The 23978-nt window shown below is 42.4% G+C and overlaps 1 protein-coding gene across 1 annotated transcript in view; it reads left to right on the forward strand.

The window, feature by feature from the left end:
- Positions 1 to 23978, forward strand: part of HIVEP1 (HIVEP zinc finger 1) — a 392318-nt gene that overhangs the window by 328509 nt on the left and 39831 nt on the right. Inside the window, exon 8 of the mRNA XM_030211058.1 lies at positions 7840 to 7941. Within this exon, the coding sequence (XP_030066918.1) occupies positions 7840 to 7941 (102 nt within the window). The remainder of the gene's footprint in view (positions 1 to 7839; positions 7942 to 23978) is intronic.

Genomic DNA, 23978 nt, shown 5'->3' on the forward strand with positions numbered 1-23978 from the left:
CATTGACAAGAGATCTCCATTTCATGAATACAAGAAAGAAGCCAAGAAGCACCAAGCAGATACTGAATAAAGACTAAAATACATTTTATTTATATAACCCTTTTTGATAATTTTTAAAGTTATTAGTGATATTCTTATAGGGTTCATTCATTTCACTGATTGATACATTTTCTGAATGTCCTCTCCAAGCCTCTGGTGTTCCTCTCTAGTAGTATAATGGCCACTTTATATGATTTCCTAATGTGGATATTGTTTTTGAGGATGAGTGTCCATAAATTAATTGTGGGGTATAAATGTAACAAATAAATAAATATCATTGCCGTGTAGAGGGTAAGCCTATCTCTGGACAGCCTTTAGTAGTTCACCTCATGAGAGGTTTTCTTTTGTCAAAGCCCCCTGTCAAACCTCCACCAATGTCATGGGATCTCAACGTCGTTCTCACCCAGCTGATGAAAGCTCCTTTTGTGCCACTGAATTCCTGCCATCTGAAGTACTTGACCTGGAAGGTCGTTTTCTTGGTGGCTGTTACTTCAGCTCGTAGAGTCAGTGAGCTTCAGGCCTTGGTAGTGCATGCACCTTATATCAAGTTCCACCACAACAGAGTAGTCCTCTGCACGCACCCTAAGTTCCTGCCAAAGGTGGTGTCGGAGTTCCATCTGAACCAGTCAGTTGTCTTGCCAACATTCTTTCCCCGTCCTCGTACCCGCCCTGGCGAAAGCAGTTTGCACACTTTGGACTGCAAGAGAGTATTGGCTTTTTACGTGGAGCGGACAAAGCCCTTTAGACAGTCCGCCCAGTTGTTTGTTTCTTTTGATCTCAACAGGGGGGGAGTCGCCATCGGAAAACACACAATCTCTAATTGGCTAGCAGATTGCATTTCCTTCACTTATGCCCAAGCTGGGCTGACTCTAGTGGACCATGTCACGGCTCATAATGTTAGAGCCATGGCTGCATCAGTGGCTCACTTAATGTCAGCCTCCATTGAGGAGATTTGCAAGGCTGCATGCAACGTGGTCATCTGTCCACACATTCACATCTCACTACTGCCTTCAGCAGGATACCCGACGCGACAGTTGGTTTGGGCAGTCGGTGCTGCAGAATCTGTTCGGGGTTTAGAATCCAACTCCACCCCCCTAGACCCATTTTTCTTTGTTCCAGGCTGCACTCTCAGTTATTGTTTATGGTTTCAGGTCAATCTCTGTTATGACCTCGCTGTTGCGAGGCCCAATTGACCAATGTTCATTGTTTTTAGTGAGCCTGGTTGCTAGGGATACCTCACATGTGAGAATAAGCAGCCTGCTTGTCCTCAGAGAAAGTGAAGATACATACCTGTAGCGGGTGTTCTCCGAGGACAGCAGGCTGATTGTTCTCACAAACCTGCCCACCTCCCCTTTGGAGTTGTTGTTTGTTTATTATTTGCTTTTTGATTAAACTGAGCGAGAACGCTCACACAACGTGCGGGAAGTCATCCGCACATGCGCGGTTTACGCGCCAGAAGGCTCTGGCAAAACTTTTTAAATTTTGCTGTGCAAGAATTTGCCGTTCCTGGGCTGCCGTGGATGCCGACCCACATGTGAGAACAATCAGCCTGCTGTCCTCGGAGAACACCCGCTTAAAGGTATGTATCTTCGCTTCTCTCTAGGACCTGAAAAATACCTACTGTACCTGAATGTACACCACTTCAATAGTCTTTAGGCTTGCAGGTGTCATATATTTAAGTACAGTAGGTATTTTTCTGATTTTGGAAGGCTCAGAATTATAAAAAAAGAAAAAAGAAAGAAAAGGTTGAAGTAGGACTTGAACCTGAGTCCCTTGCCACAGAGTCCACTGGACTAACCACTAGATTACTCTTGAGACCTGTTGACTGCTTTGTTCAGAATGGCCATAATACCTGCATCTGACACACAGCCTGGATTTCCTTTCCAGTTTCACTTTCAGGGGGAGAGGGAGGAGGACAGCAACCACCATAGGCGCCGACTCCGTGGGTGCTGTGGGTGCTCGAGCACCCCCAATATTTCACCCACCGGAAGTTCGTTCCTTCCCTCCCTCCTCCCTCCCTTTGAGTTCCAGGCCCCCTCCCTTTGAATTTTAAAAGTCATCTATTTTAGACAAAGCGCGAAAGTATATGGACCAGTTTGTGGTCTCCATGCCCGGGGGAACTGCGAAATGAAGCGTCTGGACGGAAAAAGGAAAATCACCACAGGCGATCGCGGAACCCAAGATGGCAGCAGGGGAAACAGAGACACGAGCAGAGTTTTCGGAGCGCCAGCTCACACAGCTTTCCAGGGTGGTTGAGGCGGCTCTGGAACCCAGATTTGACTCCCTGATCACCCGGCTGGAGAAATTGGATGCAAACACGGCGGAAATATCGAAGCGCACGCAGGCCCTCGAACAACGAGTGTCGGATATGGAGGACACGTGGGCCACAAGTGCGCTGAAATTAGAGGAGTTGGAAGAGAAGCTTAATGCGCAGGCAGAAAAACTGGATGACTTAGAGAACAGGGCCCGACGCTCTAACATAAGGCTGGTAGGCATACCTGAGTCTGTGTCAGATAAATTGCTGGGTGCTATGCTGGAAAAATGGCTCCAACAAGAGTTTGCACTCTCAGATAGCAGGGGAGGCTTTTGCATTGAACGAGCACACCGGCTTGGTAGATATCAAGCCGGTAGGAAGCCCCAGGTGATCATCAAAATACATAACTTTATCCATAAAGAGGAGATCATGCAAGGCTACAAGTTAAAAAGGGACACTCTGAAATATGAGGGAGCCTCGATCTTGATTTTCCCAGACTATTCAACTGGATTACAAGAGAAAAGAAGGAGATTTCATCCTATATGTTCCACCTTGGTAGAGAAGAGACCCCAGCGCAAGATTATATAGATGATGCAGGGATGCCTAAGCTATCGCCAAGTGCGTGCGAGGGATTGTCCAGATTATTATTATTATTTATTGCATTTGTACCCCACATTATCCCACCTTTTTGCAGGCTCAATGTGGCTTACAGAGTGTTGTTATGATATAGTCATTCCATGGTCTTAGATACTTAAGCTGAAAGTAAATGAATAAGATGCAAGGTCATTACTTGAATTTAAATACATAAGCTGAAATTAGATGAATTAGATGCAAGGTGCTAGAAAGGTGTTGTGAGAATTTAAGGAATGGTTTATTAAGGAAGTCTTTCGTAGGCTTTGTTGAAGAGGTGTGTCTTCAAAGATTTGTGAAAGTTGGTTAGATTGTCCATATTTTTCAGGGCCGTGGGTAGTGCGTTCCATACAAATGCAGGAGATACAGCAGGTACTTAAATCACTGCCACAGGGCTTGGCGCCAGGTCCCGATGGATACTCAGCAGAGTATTATAAACTTCTCCTGGCTGACTTTGGGGCGCTGTTATTGGAATACTATGAGGCGGTGGTACAGAGAGGGAGTTTCACGCGGGGAGAGAATGAGGCCTGGATAACATTAATACCCAAGCCAGGGAAACCAGAAGACCGAGTGAAATCTTACAGGCCCATTTCTCTTCTCAATGTGGATCTTAAGATCTTAGCTCGGGTGTTAGCAAACACACTTGCACTATATATGCCAACCTTGATAGGGCAACACCAAGTAGGATTCTTGAAAGGGCGACACTCAGTGCTTAATGTGAGGAAGGTATTAACCATAGCTCAGTGTCGGGCAACAGGTACCCCGCTCTTGTTGACAAGTCTTGATGCCAAAAAGGCTTTCGACAGAGTGAGATGGAGTTTTTTGTTCCGGATGTTGGAGCATGTGGGTGTATCGGACTGGTGTCTGGCTGCCATAAAGGCTCTGTATGCGGCACCCACAGCCAGACTGTTAGTAAATGGCATGAGATCTGAGCCTTTGGAGATACAGGCGGGTACCAGGCAGGGATGTCCCTTATCCCCTTTGTTGTTTCTCTTATATTTAGAGCCTCTGCTTCGAACGATTGAAATGGATCCCGAAATTCAAAGGGTTTCACTCCCAGGCCACCCGGTGAAGGTGTTGGCCTTTGCAGACGACCTCTTTCTAACATTGACAAGGCCTCAAGAGTCACTAACGGGGTTGATTGAAGCCATAGACGAGTTCGGGTTTCACTCTGGGTTTAAATTAAATACTCGAAAGTCGGTGGCTCTGTCAGACATAAAGACAGGATGAGAGGGGCCATTCCCATTGCAGTGGGCACAGGATGACATGATGTACTTGGGGGTGAGAATCCCAATTGACCTAACCCGTATTTATGCAGCAAACATGGACCCCTTGAAAAGTAAGGTGGAGAGGGCACTGGGTAGATGGCAGGCGCTGCCTATATCCCTGATGGGACGGGTGGCCCTGTACAATATGATCTTGTTCCCTACCTGGGTTTATACGTATCAAATGATGCCCATGTATCTCCGGGGTAGAGACGAGAGGTGGCTCAAGAAGAAATTAGCAATATTTCTAAGGGAAGAGGTCCCGGATGACAATGAATAGCGTAATGCTGCCCCGGGAGAAGGGAGGCCTGGGAGTGCTGGATCTGCGCCTTTTGTCCATAGCTAGTGGGATACGACATCTCTCAGATTGGTTTAGGAACACGGAATATTTTACCCTCACAACATCTGAGCTACACTGGTTTAAAGAACAACATTTCGCAAGTTGGTTGCAGGCCCCGGGGGGTCAGGCACAGAAGCTGGGTCTAGCAGCCCCAATATTTCAGCCATTGAGATATACTTGGAAATGGCTATGCAAATTCTTCACCCTTAATAATGCCAGTTCTCCCATGTTGCCAATACGGGGAAATCCTCAGTTTCCAGTGGGCACCAGCTCCCATGCTTTCCAAAGGTGGGCAAAGAAAGGGGTGAGTTATGTGTATCATGTGGTGAATGAGCAGGGCATGATGAAACCATTTGGTGAACTTTGTGGAGAGTTTAAGCTGCCTGAGACGGACATATTTGCATACCTACAGTTACACCATTATGTACGCTGTCTGCCGAGAGCGACCTTGACAATGGAAACATGGGAGACTTTTAATGCATTGTTAGGCCTGGATGCACAGGCTAGAGTCCCGTTAAAATATTTTTATTCACATCTGAGAGAGCACACCAAATCTGCAAACTACTCAGTGGTGACACAGCAATGGAACGCAGAACTTGGAGTGAAAGTCACTCAAGAGCAATTGGAAACGTGCATTAAACGGATATACAAATCAACTGAAAATGTGCTGTGGTGGGAAACTCAATACAAATTTATATTTCGCCTATATATATCACCACACAGAGCATATCGAGCCATGCTGAGAGACTCTGACTCATGTCCGAAATGTGGTCGCACAAACGCACATTTGGGCCACATGTTTTGGACTTGCCCAAAAATTCATGGCTTCTGGAAAAGCATAGCAGAACACGTTTCGAGTATGTGGTGTTTTAGATGGCACCACTCCCCCAGGCAACTTTTTCATATATTTACGATTCAGGGGCAAGCCCCGACTGGCGTAAGGGCGTTCCTTCAGCGGGCAACGTTGGTAGGGAAGAAAGCAATCCTGCAAGTATGGCTAACAGAGGAACAGCCCACAGTCAGCCGCTGGAGATCACTGATGATACAAATGTGTGCTTTGGAAAGACATAGTATAACGGACCTTGCATCAGAAACAGGAGACCTGTTTTGCAGAATCTGGTCCCCCTACTGGGACACCCTGACACCAGTTGCTAGAAGTAGAATTTTGAATGTTTGAGCTGGGGAGGGGGGAAGGGGGGAGTTGATTGGGAGGAAGGGGGGAGGGGGGAAATTATGAAATGTTGAAATATGGTAATGTTAACATACATGGTTGTAGATTGAAGATTTGCTTGTAAATATTGTTTTGAAGTTTACAATAAATACGATTATAAAAAAAAAAGTCATCTATTTTACCTCGTTGGGGTTAGGGTGGCAGCAGCAGCGGTAAAAAGCATGCAGGCTCGGCTCGGTGCTTAGTTTAGTTTTCCCTTCTCTCTCTCAGCTCTGGTCCCGCCCTCATTTCCTGTTTCCACAAGGGGGGGGGACATGGGAGAGGGAGGGGGATGAGGGGGAGGGGGGAATGCACCACCTGTAAAAAAAAAAAAAAAATCAGCAGCCCCAATCATTTTAAAAAGTTAGCTCCTATGGCAACCACTGGGGGATAAAGGAGAGGTCCATGCCTTATTCCCTCCAGTGATCAGCTGCTCAATTACAGCAACCTTTTATACCTTCCTTTTTTTAAGATATAGATGTTTTTCTTCCCATTCAGAAATCCCTATTGGACATCCTACTTTTGGGTTCTCCCTAGTCCCACCCAAAACACACCCATAATTCTTTTGCTCTTTGCACAAACTGCAGTTTGAAACATACAAATTCTTACTTTCCAAAATCAGAATTTGGCCATTTTTAGCAGATGGACATTTTTTTTTTAAGCATTTTAAGACATCCACCTGCTTTGAAAATGAGCACCTATGGATCTAGAAATGTTACAATCAGAAATTTGGTTAGTGTTAATTAGAGCTTAGAATGTTAATAATGAGAACTTGGATTGGTGCTAATCAGATTTTTTTTTTGTGTGTGTGTGTAATTATATTGGTGTGTGTGTGTGTAATTATATTGGTATGGAACATCTTCAGCCCTGGTTCTTTCTAACCTGCAGCTAAGCTGAGACAAAAATAAAATACCCATAACAACTACTCTGCTCTTTTTTAAGGAATCTAGCAAAAAAACACTCATTATATTACAGTACACGTTTCACCTTACTGATATATAAAAAATATTAGCTTTGTGAACATAATTTTCTCACCCACTAACAGAAACGATTCACTTTTTTTCCACCTTACTCATATGATGTTTTCTCATCTGTTAGATGAGTTTAGTAAAGAATCTGATAGTAACCTCTAATGCAGTTATTGTACACATAGGCTATAAAGAGGAATTTTGTGAGCAACTTTAGTGAGCATAACAGCATTTTACGCACTCAAATAGGTGTTTATATAAATGTCCCAGAGGTATAAACACATTGAAGGAAGTGCCCAGAAAACATACCACCTGTTAATAGGTGTAGGCCTTTCTGAGGATGGAGAATGGATAAAGGCAGGGTCAGCTCTTAGGGCCCCTTTTACCAAGCTATGGCAAAAGGGGGCCTGTGCTGGCATTGGCGCGTGTCTTTGATGCGCGCCGAGGCCCCCTTTTACCGCAGCTGGTAAAAGGGTAGTCTTTCTTTTCTGCAGGAAATAGCTTTACTTGCCACACAGCCATTTTGTGAGGGGTGCTCTTACCACCACCCATTAAGGTGGCAGTAAGGGCTCCCGCTTTAACCCGGCGGTAACCAGGCAGCGCGCACACAGCACTGCCCGTTGTATGCTGGCGCTGCAAACATTTTCTTTTTGTAGCGCTGGATATGACAGCATGCTGGGTACTTCCTGTTTACTGCCACTTTGTAAAAGGGGTCCTTAGGCATGTATGCTATAAAATGTGTACATATACATCAATTTCTACCTGCCCATATACACGTGAAGTTGCTGCTGCCTTGAAGCTGGTATAACTTTATGTGATAGTTTTCGGGTACCTAATACTGCAACTATGTACTTCCCAACTTACATACCTGCTAAAAACTACTAGAAAAATGAAGAAACCTTTACATTTGTTTTCTAAATAAATAACAAAAATTGTGTATAAAAAATGTTATTTACTTAGGTTTAACTCGTACCGTTTCAGTAGTAGATCAAGCTGAGTTAGATTCAGGTACAGCAGGTATTTTCCTGTGCCTGGAAGGCCTTATAATCTAAATTTTGTATTATTTTAAACAAAATATAGTCATTTAATTCTGTGTGTATGCATTTATTTAAAATATAAACTCTATTTTAAAGGTAATTTGACAAAACATATGAAGTCAAAGGCACATAGCAAGAAATGTGTAGATATGGGAGTCTCAGTTGGACCAGCAGACGAGCAAGATGTGGAGGAATCTGGTATGGCTTTTAAATTTTTTCCGTTACACAGTATTACTAATTTCTTTCCCATCTGCTATTAAAGCTAGTGCATGTAGACCCTCCTTTTCTTCCCTTCCCTTATACAGCTCAGTATACCAGGACTTGCAGTGCAGTAACTATTTTGCTAAGTCTTTGTTTAATACTTTAAAATACTTGATATACCACCTTTCTAAACATCCAAAAGTGATTTACAATAATAATTTTAAAAGAAATATTTTGGAAAAGAACGCCATTAGAAACAGGAAAGAAGCATCCACAGGCCTTCCATCCACATTAACTCTCATTCAGATTAGGTAGCAATAAATACAGGTAAAAATACAAATAGCTATCTCAACCATCAAGTCTGCAGATTTCCCCAGGCCCATCGCCCAAGATGAGCCAAATGCTTTCTGAAAAAAAAAAAATTTTGCAAAACTGATTTTTCTTGTCTCAACTCCAAAGAGAGTTGATTCCACAATACAGGAACCCACCAGTAAAAGGCATGTTCCCTGGCCATAGCCATGCCCTCACATTACTAGGAAGAGCCAACAACAAAGGAGACCCTGATCGCAGAAAAAAAATACTATAAAATTATTTTGTAAATAAATGACCAATCAGAAATATGATTCTGCGGTTATTTATTTTTATTTATATCATTTATAACCCACCTGTTAACTAGATGATGAACAAAAAGCACATAATAAAATACATAATTTGTCAGTGGAGATGAGTAAGTCAAGGTTTACAGAGCAATTCTATAAACTAGGCGCTAACATTTATACACACATGAGCAGGACAGGCGGGTTCCCCACTTAAGCTCCTGCTGTATTTAGGTGTCTGCACTTGTGCCAGCTTTATGGCTTGTGGAATTGCAGGCCTCTATATGAGCCAGATGCACTAAAGTCATCGGTAATTCCCGTTCCCTACCGATTCCATAGCGAATCGGTAGGGAATGGGAATGCATCAACGATAGGGAATGCAAATGAGCTACTCGTTGTAGCTCACTTGCATTCGCTATTTTCCTCGGTTGCCAGTCGGAGAATCGGGACGTCCCTTTCGATTATGCACCTCTTCCTGGTCTCTTCAGCCAATCAAAGCGCGTTTAGTTGGCTGGTGTCAGCTAAACACGCTCTGATTGGCTGAAGAGACCAGGAAGAGGTGCATAATCGAAAGGGACGTCCTGATTCTCCGGCAACTGAGGAAAATAGAAAACTTTTGCTGTGGAGGGGTAAGTGGCGCGGCAAAGACAAAATAGAAGGGGGGAAAAAAACCACCTCAGTCACGAGCGCCGGCAGAGTGAAAAACGGCGAAAAAAAAAGACGTCCCTCACAAGCGCAGAGAGAGTACGTCCATAAAGGACACCCCTCACATGCACTCGCTGCTTTCTTTTTTACATTTTTTGGGGGGCCCTTTTCCTTTCCGATTCCCTCACAGGAGCCCTAACGAGAGGTGCAGACCTCCCGTTAGGGTTCCTACGGTAAGGGAATCGGAAAAACGGTAGTGCATCTCATTATAATGGGCTGCAACGATAGTGCAGCTCATTATAATAGCTTTTGAATAATTTGCATTCCGTTTTCATTGCCTGCTACCGTGACAGGGAAAATGCCCTTAGTGCATGCCCCCGGTAAACTACTTGCGTTTTAAACTGGCTGGAACCAGTTTAAAACGCAAGTTGTGGGCTCATTAGGTTTAGTGCATCTGGCCCTATGTTAGGTGCATTGATAGTGGGTTATAATAGTATTCTGTAGTGGAACCTAGGTGTGTACCTCCCACCCCTTGGGTATTTAAATGGAGACACCCAGTTATAAGAATTGCTCCCTTTGGGCTTTATTCTATAAATATTATGCTCCTAAATTACGAGCAAACGCTATTCTTCGAAATAAGATTATGCTTGTAATTTAGGAGCGTAAATTAGGAGCATAAATTTTAGGAGTGTAAATTTAGGAGCATAACCTTTATAGAATAAGACCCTTTGTGACTTGCAGATTGCAGTGTATGAGCTACATAGCTGTACAGATCATTTTTAAAATTCTGATCATTTCAAAGATTGTGCCAAAGTTCAAATTCAGGGACTTCTGAAAGGATATAGAGTTGATATGGTCTAGAAAAGGGTTTCAGGGTCTGCATCAAAAACCCTGTGAGATAAGACAACAACTTAAATATTTATAACTACAGAAGAGGAAAGGCAAGAATATGGTATAGATATTTAAATACTCAGATGTAAGAAAAAATGCACCAGAAGTAAACCCTTGTCAACAGAAAAATTATTCTAAAACAATAAGTCATGAAATGAGGCTCCAACAGAGTAGACTCGAGAGTAATATCAGAAATTATCTGTTAACAGAAATGGATGTGGGCAAGGCAAAAATATCAGATGATAGAGATGGTGTGGTGTAAGTTCTGTTGCGTTACCTGATGATTGAAGAGGAAGGGGAAGACAGGTTTTGCATCTCTGATGCTGATCACTTTCCTCAATAATTCAAACAATGCTGGAGGCATATCAGACTTGCCCTGCTTTAGTGATGGTAGCCTCTTCAGCTGGTTCTACGGAACTTGTAGTGGATCACAGTTTACTATAGATGGAGCTCTAAGTTCCAGCATGAGAGCAGCTGCATTGCAACCAGAAGTAACTGCCATGGTGAGATGGAATGAATTCTGCACAGTGCAGCAAGCCAAATAAAGAGCTAGGGGCCCTTTTACTAAGACACATAGGTTTTCAGAAGGCATTTGACAAAGTACCTCATGAAAGACTCCAGAGGAAATTGAAGAGTCATGGGATAGGAGGGTAGTGTTCTATTGTGGATTAAAAACTGGTTAAAAGATAGAAAACAGAGAGTAGGGTTAAATGGTCAGTATTCTCAACGGAGAAGGGTAGTTAATGGGGTTCCCCAGGGGTGTGTGCTGGAATCGCTGCTTTTTAACATATTTATAAATGACGTAGAGATGGGAGTAACTTGTGAGGTAATTAAATTTGCTGATGACACAAAGTTATTCAAAGTCGTTAAATCGAGGGAGGATTGTGAAAAATTACAAGAAGACCTTATGAGACTGGGAGACTGGGCGTCTAAATGGCAGATGACGTTTAATGTGAGCAAGTGCAAAGTGATGCATGTGGGAAAGAGGAACCCGAATTATAGCTACATCATGCAAGGTTCCACGATAGGAGTCACAGACCAAGAAAGGGATGTAGGTTTCGTTGTTGATGATACGTTGAAACCTTCTGCTCAGTGTGCTGCTGCGGCTAAGAAAGCAAATAGAATGTTAGGTTTTATTAGGAAAGGAATAGAAAACAAAAGTGAGGATGTTATAATGCCTTGGTATCGCTCTATGGTGCAACCGCACCTCGAATATTGTGTTCAATTCTGGTCGCCGTATCTCAAAAAAGATATAGTGGAATAAGAAAAGGTGCAGAGAAGGACAACGAAAATGATAAAGGGGATGGGACGACTTCCCTATGAGGAAAGGCTAAAGCGGCTAGGGCTTTTCAGCTTGGAGAAAAGGCGGCTGAGGGGAGATATGGTAGAGGTCTATAAAATAATGAGTGGAGTTGAACGGGTAGATGTGAAGCGTCTGTTCACGCTTTCCAAAAATACTAGGACTAGGAGGCATGCGATGAAGCTACAATGTAGTAAATTTAAAACGAATTGGAGAAAATTTTACTTCACTCAACGTGTAATTAAACTCTGGAATTTGTTGCCAGAGAATGTGGTATAGGCGGTTAGCTTGAGTTTAAAAAAGGTTTGGACGGCTTCCTAAAGGAAAAGTCCATAGACCATTATTAAATGGACTTGGGGAAAATCCACTATTTCTGGGATAAGCAGTATAAAATGTTTTGTACTTTTTTGGGATCTTGCCAGGTATTTTTGATCTGGATTGGCCAGTGTTGGAAACAGGATGCTGGGCTTGATGGACCTTTGGTCTTTCCCAGTATGGCAATACTTAGGTACTTATGCCTATGCACACCCAACATGCGCCACTTCGGAACTACCGTGTGGCCTGTGCGGTAATTGCATTTTTTATGCGTGTCCACTACGTGCGCCGGAAAATATATTTTATTTTATGGCATGCGGTGCTAAACGTGTGGTAATCGGCATTCTACGCGCGCAGATGATTACCAATCGGTTAACACTTGAGACCTTATTGCTAAGTCGGTGGGTGGCAGTAAGGTCTCAGGCCCAAAATGAATGCGCACCAATTTTTATTTCACTGCACGTCCATTCTTTGCAACAACAAATAAAAAAAAGTCCTTTTTGCAGGCGCGTTGAAAAATGGACCTGCACGCGTCCAATACATGCGTCTACAATGGTGCAGGCCATTTTTCAGCACATCTTAGTAAAAGGACCACTTCGTTTCTTGAGGGATCCTGTTCGGCTGAGTCCTCACTCTAGTGTTGCAAGGTCCACCCTCTGTAAGGTTGCTCATCATGAAAGAGAAAGAGAGAACCCTTCCAGAATAGGCTACACTTGGTGCAGAAACTGCCTTTTGTTACTTTGTCACTTTAGGACGCCATGTATATGTCTGTACACTGTTACTGGCAAGTTTGTGGCTGATGGGGGTAGTATTTCAGGGACAGCTGCTGAACAGGCTCATGAGCTGGAACAGCAAGTGACTTGAATTGTAACTTTAGAGTTCTGAGTGTCTAAAGGTAATAATGTGACCCTGGTAAGAGAAAAGGATTTTATAGATCATAAAGTGGAATTTCTGAAGAATCAGGTAAAGAGGAACAGTTTAAGGTTCATGAACTTCCCAGGTCTCATTGATTGCGTCAGCGGTTATGGTACCTTTAAAGAGGTATCGAGAGTGGAGGAGTGGCCTAGTGGTTAGAGCACGGGTCTTGCAATCCAGAGGTGGCCAGTTCAAATCTCACTGCTACTTCTTGTGATCTTAGGTAAGTCACTTAACCCTCCATTACCTCGGGTACAAACTTAGATTGTGAGCCCTCCTGGGACAGAGAAATATCCAGAGTACCTGAATGTAACTCACCTTGAGCTACTACTGAAAAAGGTGTGAGCAAAATCTAAATAAATAAATGTCATTTAAAGTGCTGCCACTGGTAGTGAGGTTTCAGTACTTTTCTCTGACTGTAGTAGGAGGGATTAGCAGGAGGGAGTTCAAAAGAGTTTTAACTTGACAGAATTCCACGAGCTATCATTGGTGGCGATCACACAGGCGCCCATGCTGGTAGAAACTTTTGTTCTCAAGCCTGATCACAATCCTGTCTTTGTTTATATTTTAGACTTATGAATGAGTTGTTTATGGTGTCTGTGATATGAATATTTCCTGATTTGTCAAAGGTTTATCAGAAGAGACTACAGGACTTCTTGTCTTTTAATCTCAAAGTCTCAGCTCAGGGTGGTAGCTTTAATTTGAAATGTCCTTGTCTGGTAGGGAAGAGTTGATGATCCAGGGATTGGTAACCCAGAGTTAGATTACACTGTAGAAGTTGGCTGTCACAAGTGTTGCTGTTAATGTCTCTTACAGGTGTTTAATTTCCTTTTTTATTTCCTATGGCCCTCACATTATTGTGGGTGAAAAGTTCTTTGAATTGATGTGATTATCTTTGAGAATTCTATAAAGATTGATTAAAAAAAGAGAGAGAGAGGGTAGTGGATGCATTGAACGCAGTTTCAATGGAAGGGTGAAAAAAAATGTCAGCATTAAAAAACATGAGTTAAGTGTAAAGGATCCTTAGTTGCAAAGATCAACTGTGTCATGACACAGGAAGTAAAGGGCTCCTTTTACTAAGCAGTGGTAAGCCCAACGTGGGCTTACCGCTCACTGTAACAGAAGTACTGCCAGACTACCGCAGCAGCCTGGCGGTTCTTCCCACACCTACTACACCGTCATTTCCTGTGCTACAAAAATTCATATATTTTTGTAATGCCGGGCTGTACTTGGCACTAATTGGGCGCTGCCCAGTTACTGCAGGGTTAGTGCGGGAGCCCTTAATGCCACCTCAATGGGTGGCGGTAAAGGCTCCCCCACACATACACACACACACACACACACACACACACACACACACAAACCAAAATGCAGGAAAATGAGACCTTCCCTTTTACCAGCTGCGGTAAAAGGGGGCCTCGGCACGCATGTAAAACAGCAGCCTCCTTTCGCCACAGCTTGGTTAAAGGGGCCCAAAATGGGCCTTATGTTCCTTTTCTGTTGTCATACTCTATTTCTTCTCCTCCCTCCAAGGCCAAGAAGTGTTCCCTCCTTGGGCCTGAACACAATCTACTATCCTAGATGGAGGACAGCTCCTAGGGTGAATTCAGTGTCCGCCCCTGACATAGCTGGTAGGAATTTGCATAACTGTGGGGAATCCCTCTGATCTTTAATTAGGGATAGAGAAGTGTTCTTCCAGGCCAGGATGCAGAAGGCATTTTATGATCTTGTGGGATTTAAGTCAGTCTACCAAATTGATTCAAGATTTCATAACTACAGTGAACGCAACTATTGTTAACATTTTTATCCCAATAATTTTATTGCTCTACAATTCAATCTACTTCGCTTTTAGTAAAACTGCATTTTGAAAATGACTGTCACTCATGTGTTCAACAATTGCACTATCAGGAAGTGGATTGTTCAGTCTGATAAAAAGTTCCTTCAAATTAGGCCAGGCCACAATATTACTTATGCCTTTTAACTGGGTCTGCAGGTATTGATCAAAGGAATCTCTGTCTGAAACAGTTGACTTTCTTGTAGCAAAGAATACTTTATCGTCATCGTTGTCATTATCGTCTGCGTTAGTACTAGTGGTAATTTTTTTATTTGTTACATTTATACCCCATATTTTACCACCTATTTGCAGGCTCAATGTGGCTTACATAATACCGTAAAGGCATTCGCCAGTCGGTTGATAACAAATACAAGGTTGTATTGTGGTCAAGTGAGGTAGGTGTGTGTCAGGCACCGTGAAGGTCGAAGGGAATGAGGATTGTATATTGGCCAGTACGATCATTGCTTGTGCTGTGTTTCTGGATGTGGGGATTTACGTTGGATCAGTGGGGTAAGCCTTTTTGAAGAGGTTGGTTTTTAGTGATTTTCTGAAGTTTAGATGGTCATGGATTACTCTTACAGCTTTTGGGAGTCCATTCCATAGTTGTGCACGTACGTAGGAGAAGCCGGATGCGTAAGTTGTTTTGTATTTAAGTCCTTTGCAATTTGGGTAATGTAAGTTTAGGTATGATCGTGATGATCCGATTCTGTTTCTGGTTAGTAGATCTATGAGGTCTGTCATGTATCCTGGGACTACGCCGTAGATAATTTTGTGGACAAAGGTGCACATTTTGAAGATGATCCGTTCTTTGATTGGGAGCCAGTGCAGCTTTTCTCGGAGGGGTTTAGCACTTTCGAAGTGTGATTTACCAAATATCAGCCTGGCAGCTGTGTTTTGGGCGGTCTGGAATTTTTTTGCGAGTTGTTCTTTACATCCCGCATAGATTGCTATGCAGTAATCTGCAAGGTTTAGGACCATTGATTGTATTAGGTTTTGAAAGGTTTCCCTCGGGAAGAAAGGTTTTATTCGTTTAAGTCTCCACATTGAATAGAACATTTTCTTTATTACAGAGTTTACTTGGCTCTCAAGGGTAAGGTTGCGGTCAATTGTGACGCTGAGTATTTTTAGGCTGTCTGAGGTAGGGAGGGAGTGTTCTGGGGTGTTTATGGTTGTGGGTTTGTACTTGTTATTTGGAGATGAGAGGATGAGGTAGTGTGTTTCTTCAGTGTTCAGTTTCAGTTGGAAAGAATTTGCCCAGGAGTCCAGATGTTCAGGCCGTCATTGATTTCATTGGTTATTTCTGTCAAGTCCTGACTGAAGGTAATGTAGATTGTGATGTCATCTGCATAGATGAATGGGTTGAGGCCTCGGTTGGATAAGGACTTTGCCAGTGGGATCATCATCATGTTGAAGAGTATTGGTAATAATGGTGATCCTTGAAGTACTCCACAGGTAGCTTTCCATGGTGGTGATATGTTTGAGTTTGATTTTATTCGGTAAGTTCTGGTGGTTAGAAAACCCTTTATCCAGTTAAGTACATTTCCATCAATCCCAAAGTGGCCAAGCAGTTTTAGTAGTATATTGTGGTTTACCATGTCGAATGCACTGGACATGTCGAATTGGAGGAGAAGTATACTTTTACCTGTGGCTATTTCTTGCTTGAATTTGGCCAAGAGCAAGACTAGGACAGTTTCAGTACTGTGCTGGGGGCGGAATCCTGACTGTGAGTCACGTAGTATTGAGAACTTGTCCATGTATTCCGTAAGCTGTTTGGTCACCAAGCTCTCCATCAGTTTCACTACTAGTGGGATAGACGCAACTGGGCGGTAATTGGTTAGGTCGTTGTGTTTTTCTTGGCATCTTTTGGTATTGGGGTGAGTAGGATGTTGCCATATTCCTCGGGGAAGAGACCTTGTTGTAGCATGAAGTTTAGATGGGATGTGAGGTCTACTATGAAGCGGTCAGGAGCGGATTTGAGTAGATGACTGGGGCATATGTCTACTTTGCAGTGGGTTTTGGCAAACCTATGAGTCGTTTTTGTAACTGATTCAATGGTGAGGAGAGTAAATGTTGACCAGATATGGTCAGCTGGGCATCCACCCGGGATTAGGTCCAGGTCATTGAAGAAGTTTTCGATGTCATTGTTGTGCTGAGGAAGTGTGCTGCATAATTTTATTATTTTTTCGTTAAAGTAGTTAGCAAGTTTGTCTGTGGGTGGGATGTCTGTGTTGGTTGTGGTGATAGAGGTGGTGTCTAATAACTTATTTACAAGTTGAAATAGTTTCTTCATATCTTTGTAATCCTGTCCTATTTTAGTTTTGTAATAGGACCTTTTTGTTTGTCTTATTGCATATTTGTATTTTCTGTGTATTTGTTTCCTTGCATTGAGTGTATGTTCATCTTTTGGGTTTTTTTTCCATGCTTGTTCAAGTTTCCTGGATTGTGTTTTGAGTTTTTTAGCTCGTCATTGAACCATGGTGTCGAGTTTTGTCTTTTTGATATTCTTGTCTTTAATTCATCACTTGCATCTTCATCTTTGTTATCGTCATGCTGTTCAATTACAAAGAAGGCTTTCACAAACTTGAAATCATTGTCTGTAGTTGTCCTAACTATTTTTTGTCTGATGGCAAACTGAATATCTTCAAGAACTGATTCAAGAATTTCATATGTATGGAAACTCTTCAGTCTTAAGGCCTGGCAAACAAACTATCAATCCAATGACTGTCAGTCCAATGTAAAATTTTCTATGGGATGTCCAGCAGTCTGTTGCAATAGAGACATATGTCTGTTCACCAAGAACAGCAACCAACTTCAGCTTCATCTCCGCTTCAAAGTGGCCAAACTCATCACTGTTCTATTTGGCTGGAGATTAGTAACCAGTTCAACAACCACAGGCAAATTCACTGTCCTCATAGGCTGTATTCCCTGAACATCAAAATTTAAGATGAGATGATCCACTATTTGTGTGACGAAGTTTGAAATTGCAAAATTCATTGAGGGTGGTAGATCAGCTATGGAGAGGTTTAATTTACTAAATCATGCTCCTGGTTAGCATATAATATTAGTAAATAGGTAGCAAAAACATGAGACAGAGAGTCAAATTGAGAAAACCAAATGAGGTAGAATAATCATATTAGAATATAGTTAAATATGCTGTAAAGACATCAAAATAATTCAAAAAAGTTCATAGAACCTCTTATAGGTTTCCACCTATTTCAAGTTTATATATAATCAACACTTGTCCTTCAACATTTTAGTAACATTTTGTGTATATGTGTACATGTAAACAATATGAGACAAACCACTAATGATTTATAACCAGATTATTAAGAAATAGCTTAAATGCAAAAGTAAGCACTTATCTTGGAGCACTGGTAGTTGAGCCAGCTGATGCCTACCCATACCCCTTGATTTTATATATGGTGCTCAAGAATGCATGCTGAAATTTGTGCACAATCGTGATATGCGCATACATCTCATTTGCTTAATGATCCAATTAACACCAGTAATTGAATACTAACAGTCAATCATTTGCGTTAATTGGCCTCGATTGGAATTGTGTGCATGTCTCGCTACATTCTACTCTGTAAAATTACGCATACAGAAAACATGGCGTTCAATCCAAAAGGAGACATGGCCATGGGAGGAGCAAGGGCGGGTCAGGGCTTTCTCCGAAGATATGCTCAGTGTTATTAAACCTGGGAATCCGCGCCTATCTTGCGCGCCAGGATTTACACCAGATTTTAGATGACGTAAATCCTCGTGACCAAAGTTTGGTGCGATAATCAGCTCTAAGTGCTATTCTGTAAATGGTGTGAAATTCAGAGCGCAGTTTATAGAATAGTGCTCTGCACCGATTTCTTCAGTGCCATTTTTTCAGTGTCATTTACTAAATCTACCCCCATGGTGGTCACATCCATATAGAAATAATGATGACGTTTCAGCAAAAAAACACGCTTTCTTCCAAGGGCTGACACTATTCAAACATAACTTATTTTTACAATGCAGCAACCTCTGCTTATTCATCCTAAAAGGAAATCCATGTTATACAAAACTATACAAAAATCAATCAAAATTCCACCACAAAGAAAATAAAACTCACACATTCCAACAAGGCAGCATCAGCTGCTCTTTCTTTCACACGGGGTGGTCCTTAGTGCCGCTGAGAACAATAGCAAGCATTTCTTATTATCTGCTGAAAAACAACATAGCAAACGTGAAGACATCATGTCAACAAATTTTATATGGGCAAACAAACACCGATCTAACAGTCCGGTTCTTTCTTGAAACCCATTGGGACATTAGAATCCAATAAACAACTGTCTTAGCGGAGACTGGGTGGCGACGACGGTATTTGGAGAGTAAAACCGGTACAGGGCGGTCTTCTATGGTCTGTGCCCTGAGCGTGACTGAATAGATATGGATGGGCTGGAGTGTAAATTTTAAGGGGCTTCGACGTTAGCTTCAGAACTTTTAGTACAGAAACATTTCTGGACAGACTTTTACGGTCTGTGCCCTGAGAAAGGCAGGGAGAAATCAAACTCGGGTATACATATGAAGTATCATATACCATGTAAAATGAGTTTATCTTATTGTGCAGACTGGGATGACCGTTCAGGTCTTTATCCGCTGTCATTTACTACGTTACTATGTAAACTTCATGTAAAAAACTAAACAATAGCTACCAATTCAGTTCTCGACCTTTTGGCTGAACACAATCTAATGAACAAATCCAGTATATCTCCTTCTGTAATAATAGGGCATTAAAATAACCTCCTTGAACATAAGGAAAAAGGACTTTCTCTGTTTATAGGTTATTAATACTTGCCTAACGTAACTGGCAGACCTATATATATATATACACACTACTTAGGAAAGGTCCCCAAACACTCATATTCATCTGCCAGTGAAAGGAGAAGGATGGGAAATGAGGGAGATAGTGGAAAAAGGAGAAAGCAGTAATCTACCTAAGAAGCAGCAAATACCTGCATAAAGAGCCAGGCTTTCACGGCAGTTTTGAATTTTTTAAACGATAATTCAAAATGGATGTTAAGGAGGAGGGAATTCCAAAAGAAAGGGGCAGCAAAGAAGAATGCATGGTGTTGGATAAATTCAATATGAGCAAGTGAAGAAGGACAAGATAATAGCAATGAACGATTGACCAGGTCAAAAGCTGCAGAAAGATCCAAAGAAACTATAAGAACGATAGAGTATTTGTCAAAATGGGAATACATTTCATTGGGTAAAGCTGCAAGAACTGTTTCAGTACTGAATGGGCTCTAAAGCCAGACTGCTTGGGGTGTAAGGCCAGGGACTTTTCTATAACAGTGAGCAGCTGGATATAGACTACTTTCTCCAGTTCTTTATAAAGAAAACATAGTTTAGATATTGAGTGGTAGGAATTTATGGATCAAGTGAAGGTTTTTTTTAGAATAGGGTGCACTATAGCGGATTTCCAGGAAGGTGGTGCCTGCCCCATTGAAAGACTAGTATTGATCACTGAAAGGGTCTTAGGCAATAGTTGAAGTTCAAGTATTTTCAACCAAGAGGATGGTACTGGGTCAAGTACACAGAAAGTGGGCTGAATTCCTGCTAAAGTTTTCAATAGTGAGTGTAGAGTTTGAGGTTGAAATGAGGACGACCCAAAGAGGAAAATTAATCCCGACCAGGTGATAAACTGTCAGGAGAAGGGTTGGTGGGGATATAGAGCCAGGGGAATAGTAGAGGATAATGAATTGACAAGATCTTGAACCTTCGTGGAGAACTACAGTGAAAGAGCTTCAGCTGAAGGACTGAGGGAATTGATAGGATTCTGACTATTATTGTTGGGAGGGGAGGTTAGTGTATGAAAATTAGAGAAAAGTTATTTGGAAAGATTTGGAACTTTTTTATGCAATTGGTGAAATAGAGTGTTTTTTTCTTTCCTTATGTGAAAGTTATATTTTCTGAACTTGAATCTAAAAACAAGAAGATCGTCTTCTTAGTTTTCCTCCACTTGCGGTTGGCTTTACGTAGTTGTTGTTTAAATAAGCACAGCCTGTTTTGCTACCGTGATTTCTTTTTTAAAGAAGGCAGGACTCTGAATAGTTTTAAGGGGGCAGTCTGGTCTAGAGCAGAAGACACGACTGAGAGAAGGCAGCAAGCCTGATTGTCAAGGCTTAAGGTATCAAAGTCGGGGGGGAGCAGAAAAGAGATGTGGATAGGGTATGAGGGTCAACAAGGGAAAGCTGCCTTCACCATTTGATCACAGTGTTGGTAGGAAAGTAAAATGGAGAAGTTGATGACCAAGTGATCAGATCAAGGGATTAGGGTGGAGGAAATTTCAGAAGGGGAAATAGAGGAATCAGTTTATGTTAAAACCAGGTCTAAAGTGTGACCACCTTTATGGGTTGTGAAAGGAAACCATTGATAAAGGTTACGGTCAGACAGGAAAGATAAAAGAATCTTTGACTGAGGGTGATGTGGAACATCGACATGTGTGTTGAACTCTCCTAGGATTAGAATATCAGGATAACAAACGGGTGCATCAACCAGTGACTAAAAGCAGGAGTCTCACTGAGCTTGGGACAGTGAATGGGGGACAGTAGAATAGTAGAAGCACAAGGGAGTGGGGGTGCAAATTTGTAACAGAAGGAATTCAGGATATGAAAAAGGGGGAAGAGCTCAACAATTTGAAGCCACCACCATTTTGGGAGCACCTAGCCACAGAAATGACGTCAAAACCACCTGGGAAACATTCATACAAATAACTGTCTTCACCATTTCTAATCCAAGTTTGTCAGACAGAAAGTTTAAAAGCCAGCCAATTGAATAAGGTTGCGAATAAGGCAAGTTTTTGAGTGAATGGATCTACAATTAAGTAAACTGGGGGAAAATTCTGGATGGCTTCCAATAAGCATCGGGATTGGGAGTTCCTATCGTGAGTTTCATATGCCATTATGCAAGCAGCAACTTACTAACAAATGAGTAGTAAAAACAAATAGCAGAACGCTGTTACCAGGCAGCCCTGAACCAGCCTGAGAGGGCTTGGAAGGAGGTGGTCATAGACCCTGGCTCCTGGGAGAGGCCCCTCATCCTAAGACAGGGCCACACCCAACAGGGGAATGTAGGAGAAGGAGGAGGAGGATTCCTGGAGGGACATGCCCCCATTGGAGGGGGAAGAAGAGCGGGTGAACCAACATTCCCTCCAGGCAGCAACACTGCACCTGGCTGCATTCAGCACCTCACCCCACCTCCGGAAATGGATGCCACACCTGTGGTCGAGCCCACCCTCACAGCCATCCTAAACCAGCTCCTGCTGCAGGTCATAGGCCTGTGCACAGAAGTGCAACAGGAGCTGAGAGTCATAACAACCACACAGGGACAAATCCTCAACTTGATGCTAGTGTCCATCTTAGGAATCGGCATTCAAGAAGAAGATCTTCTGCCCAGTGTGAGGAGGCAGCCAAAAAAGCAAACAGGATGCTAGGAATTATTAAGAAAGGAATGCAAAATAATACCAAGAAAATTATAATGCCTCTGTATGTTCCATGGTGCATAAGTATAAGTAATGCCATACTGGGAAAAGACCAAAGGCCCATCAAGCCCAGCATCCTGTCCCCGACAGCGGCCAATCCAGGTCAAGGGCACCTGGCAGCTTCCCAAACGTACAAACATTCTATACATGTTATTCCCGAAATTGTGGATTTTTCCAAGTCCATTTAGTAGCGGTCTATGGACTTGTCCTTTAGGAAACCGTCTAAACCCTTTTTAAACTCTGACAAGCTAACCGCCTTCACCACATTCACCAGCAACGAATTCCAGAGTCTAATTACGCGTTGGGTGAAGAAAATTTTTTTCCTATTTGTTTTAAATGTACTACACTGTAGTTTCATCGCATGCCCCCTAGTCCTAGTATTTTTGGAAAGTGTGAACAGACGCTTCACATCCACCTGTTCCACTCCACTCATTATTTTATATACTTCTATCATGTCTCCCCTCAGCCGTCTCTTCTCCAAGCTCACCGTGAGTATTGCGTTGAATTCTGGTTGCCGTATCTCAAAAATAAATATAGCAGAATTACAGAAGGTTGAAAGAAAAGTGACCAAAATGATAAAGCGGATGGAACTCCTCCCAGATGAGGAAATGCTAAAGAGGTTAGGGCTCTTCAGCTTGTAAAATTGGAAAAGAGACGGCTGAGGAGGGATATGATTGAGGTCTGTAAAATCCTGAGTGGTGTAGAATGGGTAAAAGTGAATCGATTTTTGTCTCATTCAAAAAGTACAAAGACCAGGGAACACCCAGGGGGCCCTTTTACTAAGGTGCGCCGAAAATGGGCTGTGCTAGTGTACGTGCGTGTATTAGGTGCGCGCAGATCCATTTTTCAGCGCGCCTGTAAAAAAGGCCTTTTTTAAATTTTTGCCAAAAATGGACGGGCAGCTAAATAAAAATTGGCACGCGTCCATTTTGGGTGTGAGACCTTATCACCAGCCATTGACTTAGCAGTAAGATCTCACGCAGTAACTGTGCAGTAATTGTCTACGTGCATGGAATGACGATTACCGCCCGGTTTCCGCCATGCGCAGGATAATAAAAATTATTTTCCGGCTCGCGTAGCGGACATGCGTAAAAAACAAAATTGCCGCCTGGGCCTCGCTGTAGCTGGGCGGTAACTCCAGATTGACACTTGTTGGGCGCTCATAGGCGCCTGCATGGCTTAGTAAAAGGGCCCCTTTTAAATGAATGAGGCAGAAAAAATTGAAGCTGGAATGGAGTCTGAATTGCATTTTATTGTGCGTTTTAGTGCTTTTCTTATTGTTAAGTTTTATGATATGTGACTTTGTTTTTAATATGAATATTGAATTGTAAACTGCCCAGTACCTTGGACAGTACAGTCTAGAAACTGTGGAAATAAATAAATAACTAGGAGTTTGAAATCAGGCTCTGGTCTCTTACTGAGAATACCAACATGGAAAGACATGAAAAGCTTCAGGTTAAGAAACTGGATGTTCTTAGTTATGGCCCCTTTATTGTAGAATGACTTACCTAGGGTGATAGGCTTACCCAGCTCTTGGAATCTGCTGTTTGCTATAGACTAGATTAAAAAATAGTGATACATGTGAGAATGGAGATCAGCTAAGTAAGTATGACAGGTAGCTATGTTCATTTTCATCGTGTATGTGTAATCTGAGGTGTGTTTTTAATGTTTTTGTGTTTCTTGGTAAATTTATTTATTTTTATTTATTTAGATTTTTCTTTCACCTTTTCAGTGGTAGCTCAAGGTGAGTTAGATTCGGTATACTGGGTATTTCCCTGTCCCTTTTACTAAGCCACAGCAAAAAGTGGCCTGTGGTAGTGTGGGTACGTGTCTTTTGGCATGTGCCATGCCAGTTTTTACTACATCTGGGGAAAAGGGCTTTTTTTCAATGTGCCGGGAAAAGGGTCTGCAGTAAAATTGAAACCAGCACGGGCCTATTTATGGCCTGAGTTCTTAACGCCACCCATTTATCTAGTGGTAAGGGCTCACATGCTGCATGCACTGTGACCAGCTGGCGCGTGC

Source organism: Microcaecilia unicolor, chromosome 1 (genome assembly GCF_901765095.1).
Source record: "Microcaecilia unicolor chromosome 1, aMicUni1.1, whole genome shotgun sequence".
Lineage (NCBI taxonomy): Eukaryota > Metazoa > Chordata > Amphibia > Gymnophiona > Siphonopidae > Microcaecilia > Microcaecilia unicolor.